Source organism: Onychostoma macrolepis, chromosome 15, assembly GCF_012432095.1.
Source record: "Onychostoma macrolepis isolate SWU-2019 chromosome 15, ASM1243209v1, whole genome shotgun sequence".
In the NCBI taxonomy this organism is placed as follows: domain Eukaryota; kingdom Metazoa; phylum Chordata; class Actinopteri; order Cypriniformes; family Cyprinidae; genus Onychostoma; species Onychostoma macrolepis.
In genome coordinates this window covers 25,803,612-25,819,824 of record NC_081169.1, presented here as the reverse complement: position 1 = coordinate 25,819,824, position 16,213 = coordinate 25,803,612, and the positions used below count along the sequence as shown (strand labels likewise).

The following is a 16,213-nucleotide window of genomic DNA, read 5'->3' as shown; positions in this document are numbered from 1 at the left end:
AAGTTGAATCTAATCTAATCTAATCTAATAAAAGAAAAATCGATAATTTTGAACCATACAATGTATTTTTGGCTATTGCTACAAATATACCCCAGCGACTTAAGACTGGTTTTGTGGTCCAGGGTCACATATAATATACACACACACACACATATATAGGCTACATATATACATACATACATAGAGTGGTGGCCAAAATTATTAGAACACCAGCTAAAAAATGGTTTTAAAGCAGTTATTTCTATCTTTTGCTGTAGTGTGTCAGTAGGAAATATCAGTTTACATTTCCAAACATTCATTTTGCCATTAATTGTAATAATCCAGTGAAATTTTGTTAGCATTTTTTTTGCTGGTAAAAGTACTAATGTTCTAATAATGTTGGCCACCATAGATTACCAAAGTGAACTTTTTCCTTTGTAAAAATGTGCACAGAAACATCAGAAATGCACACTGCAGAAGCACATATGGTCCATTTTGATTTCACATGGACTTTAAATTGCTGTACAGGTTGGCAGCTGACTTGGCTTTGGAAAACAAAACAACTCAAGTTGCTATGTTTCAGCACATGTGCTTTTCCCATGTTATGTGTATATAATTTAAAGCACTGGACTAATCTAATATGCTGCTGTACAGTATCTACATGACACTGAAAGGAATGCTGTCTTGGATTAATGGAAACGCTTTAAGTGAATCCATCAGAAAGCTAACGGGGTTGACTAACAGGCTTAGGCTCTGGAATATAGAGTGCGTTCGTGTGAGCAGATATTACACGTTATTGCGCACTTGAGCAGTGGTTTAGATGAATGTTCAATCTTCACTGCTCACTTGTGTCCTACATTAATATCACTTACATGCAGTAAGAGCTCTTTATGTTTCAAACCCTCCTTTGTGCCTTTTTAGCTACTGTAAACAAAAGTTTTAGGTTTAATCGTTGTATGTTTGAGATAGATTAGAGGTGGTTTGTGCTGGGCAAGAGTAGAAAAATGTTCCTCTGGTGGTTTCTAATTTGTTATTCCTCTCTTCTAAACATTAGCACGAATGGTTTCCTGATAGAAATGCTGTTCGTGTTTTTAATATCTCTTTTTCTTTCTCTCTTTTCATCAGTTCTTCGAGATGATTTCAGACAGAACCCTGTGGACGTGATGGTGGCGGCGGGTGAGCCAGCGGTCATGGAGTGCCAGCCGCCCCGTGGACACCCCGAACCCACCATCTCCTGGAAGAAAGATGGAGTCACCATAGACGACAGAGACGAGAGGATAACGGTAAGGATATCTGACAGTGTTTCCTGTGAAAACACCAGCTTTCAAGACTGGTTAGTACTGGTTTGGTGCTCGTCTAGCTGGGGGCTAGTTAAAGGGATATTTCACTCAAAAATTAAAATTTAGATGAGTTTGTTCCTTCATCAAAACAGCATTGTATCGCTTGCTCAAGTCCAAACAGCTGATAAAAACATCACAATAATCCACAAGAGATGCACACAAACTTCTTGATATATTTGTTTCTTACAAACATGCAGCTTTTCACTTCATAAGACATTAATTGATGGAGTGGAGTGTTTATGATTGCTTGTGGATTTTTGTGGTGTTTTTATCACATCTCATTCTGACGGCACCCATTCACTGCAGAGGATCCATTGGTGAACAAGTGATGTACTGTAATGCTAAATTTCTCCCAATCTGTTCAGATGAAGAAACAAACTCATCTATATCTTGGATGACCTGAAGGTAAACCATTCCTGTGATACTAGAAGTTTATCTAGAACAGTAGTCCCACCACAAAATTGATGATTAAGTGCCTTATTAAAATGTTGGGCTTCACATTTCAGCCTTGTTTTTGCAAATTAAACCAGGTCCCTTCCTAATTTCCAATTTAGCGTTACTAACGAAGACCTGCTAATTGTTAATAAAAAGAGACACAGCAAAAAGAAGTTGCCTTATTTAATGCAGGTGGATAACAATTGCTTCTGCTGCATTTTTTCAAGCAAATGAAGGCCGATTAGGGCTTCTGCTGATGAGTGTTTAAACTGCGTCACGTCCGACTCTTGTCAGGGAAAATTAATGGAGCCCATTCATCCGATTGGAAATGCACGTGGGAATGAAAGTTTGCCTTCGCCAGCGTTCACGAGCTGAAAACGCGCTCTCTGCTGATTTAATGCAGTCTTTAAACCAGGGCCACCAATTAGGTTTTTCTAATTAAATGTGGGGGAAATTAAGTAACAGGATCAATCAGGCTTCTTTTGTCGTTAAAAGAGTGACTTTGATGTGCACGCCGCTGCTCGTTTTCCATGTGGCATATTTGTGTGGCATAAAGCTGAAAGTGGTTTGTGGGGTTTGTCATTTTTAATCAAACTGTAGACAGGGTTTTCTGAGAATACAAATTTAGTGCTTAACATTGGCTAAAAAGGCAAAGAAGGAATGTGTTACGCATTCCAGCGTTCGGACAATGTGTAACTAAGACGTTTTTGGAATGTGATAGGGCTGATTACGATAAAACTGAATCAAAACTAGATCAAGTTTGTTGTTGTTAGTGCTGTGTGTGTGTGTGTGTGTGTGTGTGTGTGTGTGTGGCTTATCTCCAGTCTGCAGTCTACAATTTTGTAGACGGTAAACTATGGTCATCTGACACACACACACACACAAAACAAAACACCACAGCAACAAACACAACAATGTATATACAAAATATACTCTTACACAGTGTCCTAGCTACACGCAATGCAAAAAGATTCCAGTGACAAGCAATTTAGCTGTCCAAACCAAACAAATACTACCTTACACTTAAATAATATATTTTTCATTTTAATTTTTAAAATAATTACATTTTTAAAACAAAACCTAAGAGCAGCCATTATGAGAATGGGGGAGTGTTTAGATGGGCAAATAGTGTAAATGTTTAGTTGTGTTCCTGTAAGATTCATTTGTGTCTTTTTTTTTGTTTAGTGACAAAATGCATTTCACCGCAATAAACTGATATCCGTTGGAACATTGGCTCAACTACAGCTCTGCGTACAATAATGAGCATCAACATTATTCATTTGTTTTGCGTTCCACTGTTATCTCTAAATTAAAGCGCTCCAATTTGGCCATTAATTGCTTTTCAGCAGTAATTGCTGCAGTCTGCTCGAAAATGAACTGGAGCAGCGCGGCACATTGAAGCTGACGCTCCGTATTGTTTCGCAGCGCTTTGTTCAGAGTTTGTGTGTGATTATCTGGCCTGCTGAATGACTCCACACTGCGAGCCCTGTACGAGCACTTCTGCTCAAGCAGCGCTGCCAAACCACACAAGACAAAAGGCATGCGAATAAAGCAATCTCCCAATGCTCAGATTGATCGCATCCTCAGCAGCCGTCCTGCTGTTACCCGAGGACAGAGGGAGCGAGGGAGGGTTCATTGACTCTGGACTGAGAGTGAAACGATCCTGCCGTGATGGAACTCCAAATATGTGTCTTTGTGAGCTTGGGATGTTCGGGTAGTTAGGTAGTTGCATTATGAAACCTAGCAAGCTGCCTATCTAGACAACAGTTTCTAGGTTTCATGCCTTACACCACATGTATCCTTAGCTGATAAAGCACAATGCATTTCAACAGGCAGCTCACTATCTTTTGAAATGGAGCTTGAGTTTTTTCCTGAGGCACATTCTCACTTTTCCTTTGGTTTCAGCTTTTTTTTCACTGTATATTCTTCCAAATGCACACACACACACACACACACACACACACTTACTCCTCCGTCTGACCCGACCTTGTCTGCTCTGCGAGTCTTGTGCCGTTTCAGCCGTTAAGCTCTCGCTCAAACAAACAGTAACATAATGACACTTCAAACCCTCTCCAACACCACGGGGTGCCTTAAATAAACTCACCCTCCTTCCTTCCCCTCCGACCTCTCCTTTGTTTAAAGACTCTTTTCCACCATTAATATTTAGTAGGGGCGACAGGACTGAAGAATACTTCAGAATGTGTCCGGTTTGGAAGTGCTCAGAGGTGTCCCGTGAGACCTGGTGATGGATTTGTTTGGGTGTTTGTTGTCCTTTAAATGTAAATGACTGTAAAAGTAATCGGATCAAAGTTTTACACCTCTGAGAGAGACTGAACACTTCAGTGATACTTCGTTTGTTCTTTAGTGTCTGTCTATCCATCCATCCATCATTTCATCTATAGTTTCTGGCAGCATCATCCATCCATCCATCCATCCATCCATCCATAGTTTCTTCTGTAGTTTTTGTTAGTTTCCATCCACCCATTCATCCATCCATCCATCTATTCATTATTTCTTCTTTAGTTTTTTTGTTAGTTTCTATCCATCCATCTTTCCACCCATCCATCCATCCATCCATCCATCCATCCATCGTTTATTTAATTTCTGTCTATGCATCCTTTTTTCTTCATTAGTTTCCATTCATCCATTCATCCTTCCATTGTTTCTTTTGGAGTTTCTTTGTTAGTTTCCATCCATCCATTTCTTCTTTAGTTTCTTTGTTAGTTTCTACCTGTCCATCCATCCATCTTTTGTTTTTTTAATTTCAGTCTGTTCATCATATTTTCTTCATTATTTTCCATCCTTTCATTCATCTATTGTTCATTTGTAGTTTCTTTGTTAGTTTCCATCCATCCATTTCTTCTTTAGTTTCCTTGTTAGCTTCTATCTGTCCGTCTATCCATCTATCTATCATTTCTTCAGTCTATTCATCCATCTTTCTTCATTAATATTTCTTTAGTTATCCCTCCATCCATCCATCATTTCTTAGTTTCTTCGTTAGTTTCTGTCTATCCATCCATCCATCTGTTTCTTCTTTAGTTTCTTTGTGAGTTTCTGTCTATCCATCATTTCTTCGTTTTTGTTTATCTCTCTGTTCATCCATTTATTGTGAATTTCGAGCTGTAAAATCACATTTCAGTGCAAACTTGAAGATTGTTTGTGGCATTTGTGCACATGACCTCATAAGTGTAATATCTGCATCTAATTTGTAAATTATGGGATATAAAGCGAATGCCTCTGGTCTTTATCACTGAGACTCTGTTTACACATTCCACATATTAACCACAGTCAGATCCAGCCGCTGGACTCAACACTAACCGCAGTGAATGCTAATCAATGAGACATGACATGATCTGCCATAAAGTGAACCCACATGTTGACCTGTGTAAGTGCAGGCAGGTAGGGGGCCGCAGGAGAGCTGCCACATTCTGCTCCCCCTCATTGACTCTCGCCGTGTGGTCCCCTGATGCTGGGGTCAGATGTGTTTTGTGTGTGTGTGTGTGTGTGATTTTGATCCACTCAGGTGAATGAGGACCCCCAGCTTCCCTTACAATTGCCTGAGAAGAAAAAAAAAAGGGCCTCTTTGGCCTGAAATCAGATGCCTGGGAAAATATAAGCTCGGCTGAATAGCCACTACACAAATTTACACGCACACACACACACACACACACACACACACTATATATATAGTGTAAGGGTTTTGACCTTTGACATTTAATTCTCATATTTATGACTTCTCATATTTTCTTTCTGACAGATACGAGGAGGAAAACTGATGATCACCAACACCAGAAAAACGGATGCAGGGAAGTATGTGTGCGTGGGAACCAACATGATGGGGGAACGAGAGAGCGAGATCGCAGAGTTGACCGTTCTCGGTAAGTTTGCGATATATTTCTGCTTTAATTTATGCATTTCAATATATGACAGATCTGATTCTCAGATACTCCGGCACATGATCTGCCTTCTTCAAGACGTACACATGTTTATATAATCAGGTTCCCACGCAAACCTCTGGTGCATTCGATTGTGGAAACGCTTTGCAGATGGATTCACTTAAACACACACACGTCGTATGAAGTGTTTGTTTATGGGCAGAGCAGGAGAGAGTCCAGATGTTTAGAGTTTGTGTGCTTAGCTGTAGGAAGACTCCAGTGTGTCATTGACCCTGTTTAGGAGACATGGACCCATTATCCTCAGCTTGCCGTGAAACAAATACCAGCTCACACTTCACACACCCCTTCATTCACACATACACACAAAAATATACATTCATCTGTCATCCAACACCTTAACATATCAGTTTACACTACCCAACATCAAGCCTGTGACCTTTGACCTTCCCTCCTTAATCCCTGCAACACAGCCGTCCTCTTCTCCATCACTGTCAACCTCATTATTCAGTGTCTGCTGGCATGTTTACACATTTCAGGAGAAAGTCACCAGCCATATTATGTCAAGTCAAGTTTACTGTCATTCTCAGTATAGACCAAGTGTAAGAAATGGAGTTAAATGTATTTCCTCCAAAAACACTTCATTTAAAGTGTCATTCTTGTGGCAATATAGTCACAAAACACAATGCTGAAAAATAAGGACTGTTTTTTAACAGATTGCCATTGGTCATTCAAACAGATCAAGCCATTGGTTGAGCCATTGTTGATATGTTAATACATTTCTGAGATAGCAGCCTGTGAATTACTAACTTACAGTAGAATCTGTATTAAGGTGAGATGGAAGAAACTATATAAAAAAATGACTCCCCTTAAAAGACTCATTTCTCATTTAATTCTGCAAATTTTCGTAAATTTTCATGAATGACTCAATTTCATTTAATGAATCAGTGTTGTTTTAGTATTGTTTGTATACAATGATAGAATTTATTCTGTATTTTATTCAAATTATTATTTAAATGAGTTTTTATTTCTATATTTTCAGTTTTCATTTTAATTGTAGTTTAAGTTGTAGTAATTTTGTTTTGCTTTTAATTTTCATTTATGTTTTTTTATATTTTGGTTTATACTTTTTTTTTGTTGTTGTTGTAATTTTGAACTTAAATATATATTATCTCAGTAAGTTGCCAAGGCAACATTTGTAATTTTATTTTATTTAAAAAAAATGTTTAAGTGTTTAATCTTTTTTTAAATTTTTTATTTATTGAACGTTATTTAAATGATCGAAAGTGATTTTTTTAATAGTTTTAGTTAACAATAACACTGATAACAGTAGTAGCTAGCCCACATTATATGCAAAGTAATATACATGGAAAGTGTAATAAACACAACATGGACTAAAAAAAAAAATCAATGTGTACATTACAAGTGATCGATAAAAATGAATTAACTGCTGTGATACAGTAAATGTGCCTTTTAAAGAACTGTAGTGCTGTTTTCTCATATCAGTGGGTTAAAACATCTTAATCTGAACAGATTCTATCATATCCTAACATCAAAGTTATATAATCTTAATAAATAAATCAGAGAGGAAGCTTTCTTTAGGATTAGCTGCATGAACGTTTAGGCTAAAACAACAAGTCAGAGTTCAAGCTGAAGCAGAAACCAAAGGTGAACTGTTTGTTTGAGAAATCTACTAAAAGTGGCTGTTATGAAGAAGAAAGATGAGAACGCGTAAAAATAGATGGATAGATATAGTTCACTGTAAGTTCAGAAGTAGCCAATCAAATCAGAGAAGGGAATATCTCGTAGGGAAACGTGTATTACATAATAAGCTGTGCGTTTGTGTGCAGAGAGGCCCAGTTTCTTACGAAAGCCGAGCAGTCAGTCTGTTCTGGTGGACCAGAGTGTGGAGTTCAGATGTGAAGCTCAAGGAGACCCCGTGCCCACCATCCGCTGGAGGAAAGAGGACGGAGATCTTCCCAAGGGAAGGTATGAATGAGAAAACGTCTGGCTAGTTTATATTAAGAACAATAAAATAGGAATGGGAAATGCCCAGAAAGAAATAATCTTGTTTGTGTATCGTCATCTTCTCAGGCATGAGATCTGGGAGGACCACACGCTCAAACTGAAGAGGCTGACCTCAGGAGACGCCGGTACTTACACCTGTCAGGCGGAGAACATGATGGGGAAGACGGAGGCCAGCGCCACCCTCACCGTCCACGGTAAGAACACACAAACACGCTGTCACTCATTTCACGCTGCTTGACAAACTGCTTTGATCCTGCAGCCACTTATCTATAATTTGAAGTAACGAATGCCCTCAGTGGGCGGGAGATTGTGTGTGTGCTTTGACCAGCTTATTCACAGCTGTTAGTTTTCAGACAAACGTATGCTGCATCATTTTGAATATTGCTTACCATTTTTTTCCTAGCTGTTGGAAAATCTTTTTTTTTCTTCTGTATCCTGCGAGTAAAACAGGATTATTTCTGTCATTTTTCTGAAGCATCACTCCCACCACAGTGTCATTTCCACCACATCTCAAATGATTTGTTGTGTTTGATAACAGCCTGTGGTGGAAATGACATTTGAATGTGAAAAATGGGTGATATCTTCATCTTTCTTAGGTTTTTGGAAACTTTATTGGAAATGATTCAGTTGACGTTTAACTTGATTTTTATTTACTTTTGTCACTAATCGCAATTCATATTTTATCTCAAGCTGGCTCCTCACTTTTGTTTTCTTAGTAACCAAGTATTTTAAAATATAATAATATAATTTAAAAAAAAAAAGTTTGTTGTGGTGGAAATGAGATAATTTATGGAATAATTGATTTTTTATTTACAATAAATATATGAATATTGTTTTATGAATATGAAGTTTGTTTACTTTGCTCTTTTGTTTATAATAGCATAGTTTTTAAAATAGTAATAATAATAATAATTATTATTATTTATTTGATGTTTACAATTATTTATAATTTAGACATAATTGATTTTTTTAAAATAATTAGTAAATAAAAAAGTTGTTTCGTTGTAGAAACAGCCATATATCAGAACACACACATTTTTTCTTATGATGTATTCATTTTGTTTCTTCATGTTCACTTTAAGTCTTCCCTTGAGTGAATTTCACACTCTTGAAGGCTCAACTCTTTAGAGAACAATGTGCACATTGTGTCCTTACACCCCTGAGTAGTTTCCTCCTTGTCCTCCTCCTCCTCTTCTCTCCTTCCCTGCTTCGCTTTTTGCTTTTACTGGTTTTTACTGCTTACAGAAATTGCTGAATTATTATTTTACATGTGTGTTTAGCGGGCCAGCAACATTGGAACCAGACTTATAAACATGTCTGCTTCAATAATCAGTTTGTCCAGTGAAGGGGCTTATTACTAAACTTGTCTTTGGCACTGCATTGCTTTTCAAATGCCAAGAAATGAGATTCCTCAAACATTCAAAATGATGAGTTCTATTAGAGGATGTCTTTTGTGTGATTAGTGTTTTGATGGATTTACATGGGCTGTGTTTCAAAACCTTGTGAGTTTCCTACTTTTGGCCATCGTAGATGCATTTGAAGAGTCAAATGATTCATCAAATGATTCATTGAATTCAAGATTTTTAAAAGCTGTCTAGGTGTGCAGCTCACTAGGATTTGAGACACAGTCAAATGCACACAAACACACACAATCTCTGAGATAAGTCGTTTAGAATAAGAGTCGGTTCTCTGTTAAAAAGCCATGGAAAGATAATGCTGGATACAAACGAGGCCTCTCTCAGCTGGCGATTTAGTCATTAGTACTGATGTATTTGAGGAAAGTGCTAGAATGCCATGCGAGTCCCAGGAGTAGCTGCGTTAATGGGCCATGGAAACCAAGTAGAGTGGGAGCCGCTACCACTGCCAAAAGAGCAAACGGCCCGTCCAAGTCTAGTTCTCTTTACCCAGCTGTTCTCAAATATACCGCTTTCCCTCATTTCTCACCCTTCATTTGTGTCCATCTCATAGGATCGACTCCAAATGACCCGAGTTATTGCATTTAAAGTTAAATTCGACCTATTTACTGAGCTTGCTTAACAAATGTTCTTGGTTTACTGTGCACGATTCATCAGTGGTTTCTTTGCATAATCTTTCATTAAAATTGAATTTTCACCCTATTCTATTCCAACTAAATAGTAGGTTTAATTTGGAAATATTTCACTTTACAGATGCTTTGTGAATGCCATTTCATGTCGTTTTCAGCTTTTTAAAACTGTGTACTGGAGAGTGAGGATTTGTGAAATTTCTGCTGAAATGTTAAGTATTTATATTTCTTTTAAAGTTATAGTATTTAATTTCCATGCATCACACTCTTAAAATAAAGGTGCCACAGTATAACCACCTTTGGTTCGCTTTCATTCAGCAGTTCTTAAAATCACAGGGTTTTTTTTCTTAGTGTAAAGTACATTTTAATAATCTAAAGAACCTTTTTCCACTATGAAGAAAAAGCTTCCATGAATTTTAAAGGTTCTTCATGGAACCATCAATGCCAATAAAGAACATGCCTTGTAGCGGAAACAAATAAAATAATAGAACTATTTGAAAATATTAAAATAATTGTCTGCCAATATTCAGACAAACAGATAGTCATGCCCCTAAACTCATGCCATTTTTGAGAAAAAAAAAAAAATGACACACTGCAGCTTTTAAAGGGCCAGACCCCAGGTTTCATTGTCCACCTAATAAAATCTTTGGCCAGAACAGAAGAATAAAACCTCCATTCATACCTCACACGCACAACTCAAGACTGATAGAATTGTTTCTTTGTGTGGTTTCTGCCATATATTTCAGCTCATGATATATTTACAACGTGTGTGTGTGCTTGCCACACCTTATGTTTTGTGTATGTTTTTGTGTTTTATTCTCATAAATACATCACTGCACTGATTTTGTTCAGTAAGCATATCCTGTCATTTTTGCTTCATGTCATGTGTGTGGTTTATTTGCGCATCTATCACATCTGTGTTTTATCATGCTTCTATTTTTTTCTTTCCTCTTTCAGTTGTGTCTGGTAAGTTGCAAATGTCACCCGTCACCATTTTTGCTGCATTGACAGCAACAGGAAGTTGTCAGAACCACCATCCTTCCACCTTCCATCCTCCCACCAATCAGCACGCTTGTCTGGGTTGTCACCGGCAACAGTGACAGCACAGCAGGCCTGGGTAAAACTAATGCTTGCTCGGAGCGTACAAGGTAACGTCAGAATTGCCTCATTTTATTCTCACTTAGTTGAAAATCCTCCGGACGCATTACAGCAGTGTAAGATTAGTTTAGTGCTGCAGTGTATGTGGCACTCGCCGTTGTAGGGGGTCATACATTGTGTCACATATTATGAACATATTCATCCTTATAACAAGCTGAAATGGCTCCGTGCTGTTACGGACGCTGAAGTCGAGTTCGCGTCGGAAATCACGAGACGGAGTTTGTCATTAAGATGCATGAAAAACCTGCATCCCACACGACGCCGGTGCCATTAAAGAGTGTCAGCACAGGACAGATGGCCCAAATTTATCCCCCATCTCCATGTAAATTTTATTGCTTTGTGCCCTTGCCCATGCAAATGAAGCAGACGTGGCGGTCATGCCGGTTTTATATCGCATCTACATCTGTTTTTATGTTTCGGCATACCTGCACATGCGTCCATTAAACAGCAGTATGACTCTTCTTTTATCGCCTACCGTTAATGTGACGCTGAGGGGTTGAGCTCTGTCAGTCTCCAGTGTATTTATTGTATACGCAAGAAATTCGGCTGATGTCAAAGACCCCCTGAAATCAAAATGAGAGACCTGCTTGTAGAGGCTGAAATGCACTCATGTCCAGATGATCTATAAAACAAGAATGTTGCAGCCGAATCTGTGACGTAAACTAAACATTATTGACACAACTTCCTATTTTAATAAAAAATATTTCAAGAGGAAAGAACAATATGCTCGTCAAGGCATTTCGTAGCATTGTGTTAAGATAGAAATGTTGACACAGATGTAAATAGAAAATAATTTTGACAAAATTGTGTTTACAGTAATGCACTGTAATGCACTGTCAATGATATTTAAACATGTTAATATGTATGTACTTTATTTAAATACTAAAAGATTTATATATTCACTACTGTTTTTTTTAAAGAAATACATACGTTTATTCATCAAGAATGTATTAAATTGATTAAAAAAACCTTGATAATGCTACAAAAGATTTCTATTATAAATAAATGCTGTTCTTTTGACTTTTCTGTTTGTCAAGGAATTCTGGTGAAAATAAAAATCTGTCAGTTTTTCCACAAAAATATTGTTGTTTTCAACATTGATAATAATACGAAAGGTTTCTTGTACACCCAATCAGCATATTAGAGTGATTTCTGAAGGATCATGTGACACTGAAGACTGGAATAATGATGCTGAAAAAAATTCATCTTTGCGTCACAGGAATAAATTACATTTTAAAATCTTTTTAAATAGAAAGCAGATACTAGGTACTAGGAATTAGAAAGATGATTTAATGAAATGCAAATACATGTTTTAGAAAATAAACGCTGTACATCTGCTTTTAAACCATCAGGCTCCATAGACTTAATGTAAATGTGTTTTTTTTTGATACTAAAAGTCAAAATGAATTGATCTTTGGTAAATGATTTGTTTAACTCATATTCCTGCAGTTCCTCCTGTGTTCGTGGTGCGACCCAGGAATCAAGTGGTCGGGATGGGCCGCACCGTGACCTTTCAATGCGAAGCCACAGGAAGTCCTCAGCCTGCCATATTTTGGCAGAAAGAGGGCAGTCAGGTGAGAATGTTTGTGTTTTTTCACTTGTGGTATGAAGATGCATTTCCTGAGCGCACTTTTACAGTAACATATAAAATGCATGGCACTCCTCCCCATTAAAGTCAGTCGGATTTATGAGGCTGGTAGATTTATAAGGCTATCTGCACATTTACACACATCTAATGGGCTCTGTAACACTCCACACCTCTTACACACCTCAAGTCATCTTGGTTTGATCAATATCAGTCATCACACACTCAGGAATTCAGGCACACCGTGCCAATAGTTAGTGTGAACGTGCATGTCCTGACAAGGTGTTTATTTCTCACACACTGAATATTCTTGCAGTAATTAGTGTTTATGTTTTTGTTATCAAATTCTACCTCTATTCATAGAACTTTTTCCTCTTCCCCCTCTCCAGAACCTTCTGTTCTCCTCTCAACCTCCTCCTCCCTCCAGTCGATTCTCTGTCTCTCAGACGGGCGATCTGACCATCACAGCGGTGGAGCGTTCGGATGGAGGCTACTACAGCTGTCAGGCTCTGAACATCGCTGGCAGTGTGATCACCAAAGCCCTGCTGGAGGTTACAGACGGTGAGATGGATCCACTCAACATAGATGAAGCCTTAGTGAGCACGAAAGTGCTTATGTGCATACCTTTTTGACAAGTTTAAGGGAAGTTACTCCCAAAAAGTACATTTTTAATTAAATAAAATTTAATTTAAAGGGGTCATATGATGTTGCTAAAAAGAATATTATTTTGTGTTTTTGGTGTAATGCAATGTATTTACGCAGTTCGAGGTTCAAAAAACACATTATTTTCCACATACTGTACATTATTGTTGCTACTCTATGCTCTGCCTTTCTAAAACGCGTCGATTTTTACAAAGTTCATCGTTCTGAGACGCGAGGTGTGCTCTGATTGGCCAGCTATCCAGTGCGTTGTGATTGGCCGAATACCTCAAGCGTGTGACGGAAATGTTACGCACCTTACCATGTTGTAATGGTGTGTCCCAGCGCGACGAGACTAAAACAATAAAACCCATTATAAACGACGCATTTGTTGCATTCAGTGAGGACATAATTACTGATTATAATGATAAGGTATTTTTATGCATTGGGTTGCGCTGCGTAAACATAACACCATGTCTGCATTTGTGATCGTAGAAACGCCAAACAAGCACTACTCGCGTTTGAATAGTCAGTAAGTTCTTTAAATATCGAAACATACTTACAGGCTGTGAGTCAGAAGCACCAGACTGTCCTTGCGACGTTGGAATTGCCCCACTTTATAGTGTTGACAGCCATTCATAGTGTTCACATTGTAGGCTACTCTCTCCCAGGTTCAGGAAATAGTCCTCCGTAAATGGAATTGCAGCTGCTTGCGGAATTATCTTGCTTGCGTGGGATGTGCTCTGGCACGGCTCCAGCGCGGATGAATCTGATGTTTTGAGGAGTATGTGTGGCAGTCAGTCACACACTGTACTGTGTACTGTGTGTGTACTGTGGCTGTTTACAGTACTTCGCAATCACAGATTCTAGCCTATGTCTTGGAATATATGACCCAAATAAGAATTTTCAGCGTATATTGCCATCTGAGCAAGTAAGTAACAAGTCTGCCAAGTTTGTTCTGCCCAACTGAGGAAAAAAACATTACAATAAATTTCGCTACCAATGGTGATTTAATCTAAAGACCAGTTTGCTCATATCACATCAAACCGTGCAAAGTATTATTATTGTTATACTTTATTCTCAAATTATTAATGTTAACAACATCAGCATTGCGTGACTGAGTATAGTGCGTATTAGTGTGTAGATTTCAATTTCTGTACAGTCTAATATCTAATTGTCATACCATTTGAATTTCATATTAAGAAATTATTTTAACCCAAAAAGCAAACTATGCTCCCTTCGAGCTGGTTTTCTTTAAAATACAAATATTGTGTAGAAGCACATTCTTTTAAACATAAACACATAATCCTTTCTGGATTACAATCCGCCATCAAAATGATACATTTAATTATTCTAGCTGCTGTGAGAAAAGGCTATAAATGAACTGCCACCTGCAGGATCCTCACATGCGATAGCCTACTAGCCGGGACAACTTCTTTATGTTTACAGACGTGACGTAATGACGCAGTGCCATGCTCGAATTACCCGTACCACTCAAATTAGAAAATATTATTATAAGCTTACCGTTGTGAATCAGGCTAAAGTAAGGCAATAGTTTTGAATACTGGCTGGTTATGTACTTGCTCAAATATTGATTTCGGATCATTGTTAACCAAAAAAAGTTACGGACTGCAGCTTTAATTTAATTTGATTTTTTAATGAAATATTTTATATTGATTGCAATATACTGTATTAATTGCTCCATTTGGCACTGTACATGCCTTACTCATTATACTACTTATGGATTTATTTGTAAAACACATATGAACCTTTTCTAGATGGGCATTATAAAGATAAACATTTAATTTTCTATCGTTACTCATAGATTTCTGGCTATTAGTTTCATGTAGCCATATCAAATGTTTTGACAATACAGCTCAAAGGTGTTTTTCCGCCAGAATGCAATTAATTTTACATAATCACATTTTGCTATTGTAATATTCTTACATAAATAATGTAAGTGATGAAGTCAGTCAGTACTGAACTGAGTAACCCTGAATGATTCGCTGACCGAAAGAGTCTGACTCGGCAGTGAATTTGAGACTGTTTCTTGAATCCTTTTGTCTGAATCATTAAAAAGAATCAGTCCATAAGAGTCATTTGTTGGCTAAATAGACATTACAGCTCATGCTGTTCATTTTTTTGCATGCGACACACACTGTATAAAGGCAAAAAGTTGTTAAATATTTGTGGCTGGACATAAAATTTAGGTTTAAAATTCATATTCAGTGCAAATAACAATATTTTATAGAAAATACACACATTACTCCAACACTGATTACTCCGTATGTTCAAATTGTCAATAAGACACTTCAACTGAATAGTGACAGTTTGGCAGTTCTCTCTCATCCAACATAATCTCCCGTGAGTGCCGTCCTTAAAAAAAAACACCAAAGCAAGACAAAGAGAGCGAATGTGAGGTAAAGAAAGAATAATAACAGTTATTTTAGCGCCAATCTGCTCTCTGGCCTTGCTCTCACTGCAGGCACGGAGCGTAATTACAGGTCACCACCATGATGATTCAGTAATTACAACAGCAGCGACGCGAGGACACAACCGTGCCTGAGTGAACGTGTCATGTGATACATAATTCATCCCTTTGATGGCCCTTACTAAAGTGTTGTAGGGCTTTGAAAACGCGCTGTAGTGGCAGTTATGCAAATTGCAGCCGTATAAATGGTGGCAATGCTTCTTGCAGGGTCGAACACAATCAGATGGACGTAAATATCGCAGCGTTTACTACAATCAGACGGGCCAGGTCCGCTGTGAGAGATAGGAGGCTGCGGCGGGGGCGATTGTGTTTGGGTGTGTTTTAGTGTGGTGATGATGGCCGGTGTGTGTGAGGGAGGTTTAGTGCTGCTGAAATGCTGCCGGTATTAATTGCTCGTCTCTAGTTTGGCTTCACTCTGCTACTGCTGGTGACTGATTAGAAAATTGCTTCCAGTTGAAAAAATTGGATCTCTCTCTCTCTCTCGTTCTTAAAACATGTACTCAGCTCGTTTGCTGCCAGGCATTCCTCTCTCACATGCTATTTTTCCTTGGTTACATTTATTTTTATTTGCGTTCTTTGTTCTCTTTACCTCTGACCGTACACGCACTCGCTTCTGTGGCT

At 38.1% G+C, this 16,213-nt stretch overlaps 1 protein-coding gene across 10 annotated transcripts in view; it reads left to right on the top strand.

The window, feature by feature from the left end:
- Positions 1–16,213, top strand: part of robo1 (roundabout, axon guidance receptor, homolog 1 (Drosophila)) — a 291,617-nt gene that overhangs the window by 237,144 nt on the left and 38,260 nt on the right. For 6 of the 10 annotated variants that reach the window (XM_058799331.1, XM_058799336.1, XM_058799333.1 and 3 more), the window contains 7 exons: positions 1,105–1,262; positions 5,512–5,632; positions 7,498–7,636; positions 7,742–7,869; positions 10,677–10,685; positions 12,327–12,451; positions 12,852–13,023. In XM_058799331.1, coding sequence (XP_058655314.1) covers positions 1,105–1,262; positions 5,512–5,632; positions 7,498–7,636; positions 7,742–7,869; positions 10,677–10,685; positions 12,327–12,451; positions 12,852–13,023 — 852 coding nt within the window. The remainder of the gene's footprint in view (positions 1–1,104; positions 1,263–5,511; positions 5,633–7,497; positions 7,637–7,741; positions 7,870–10,676; positions 10,686–12,326; positions 12,452–12,851; positions 13,024–16,213) is intronic. The other 4 variants (XM_058799334.1, XM_058799335.1, XM_058799339.1 and 1 more) reach the window with 1 other exon arrangement.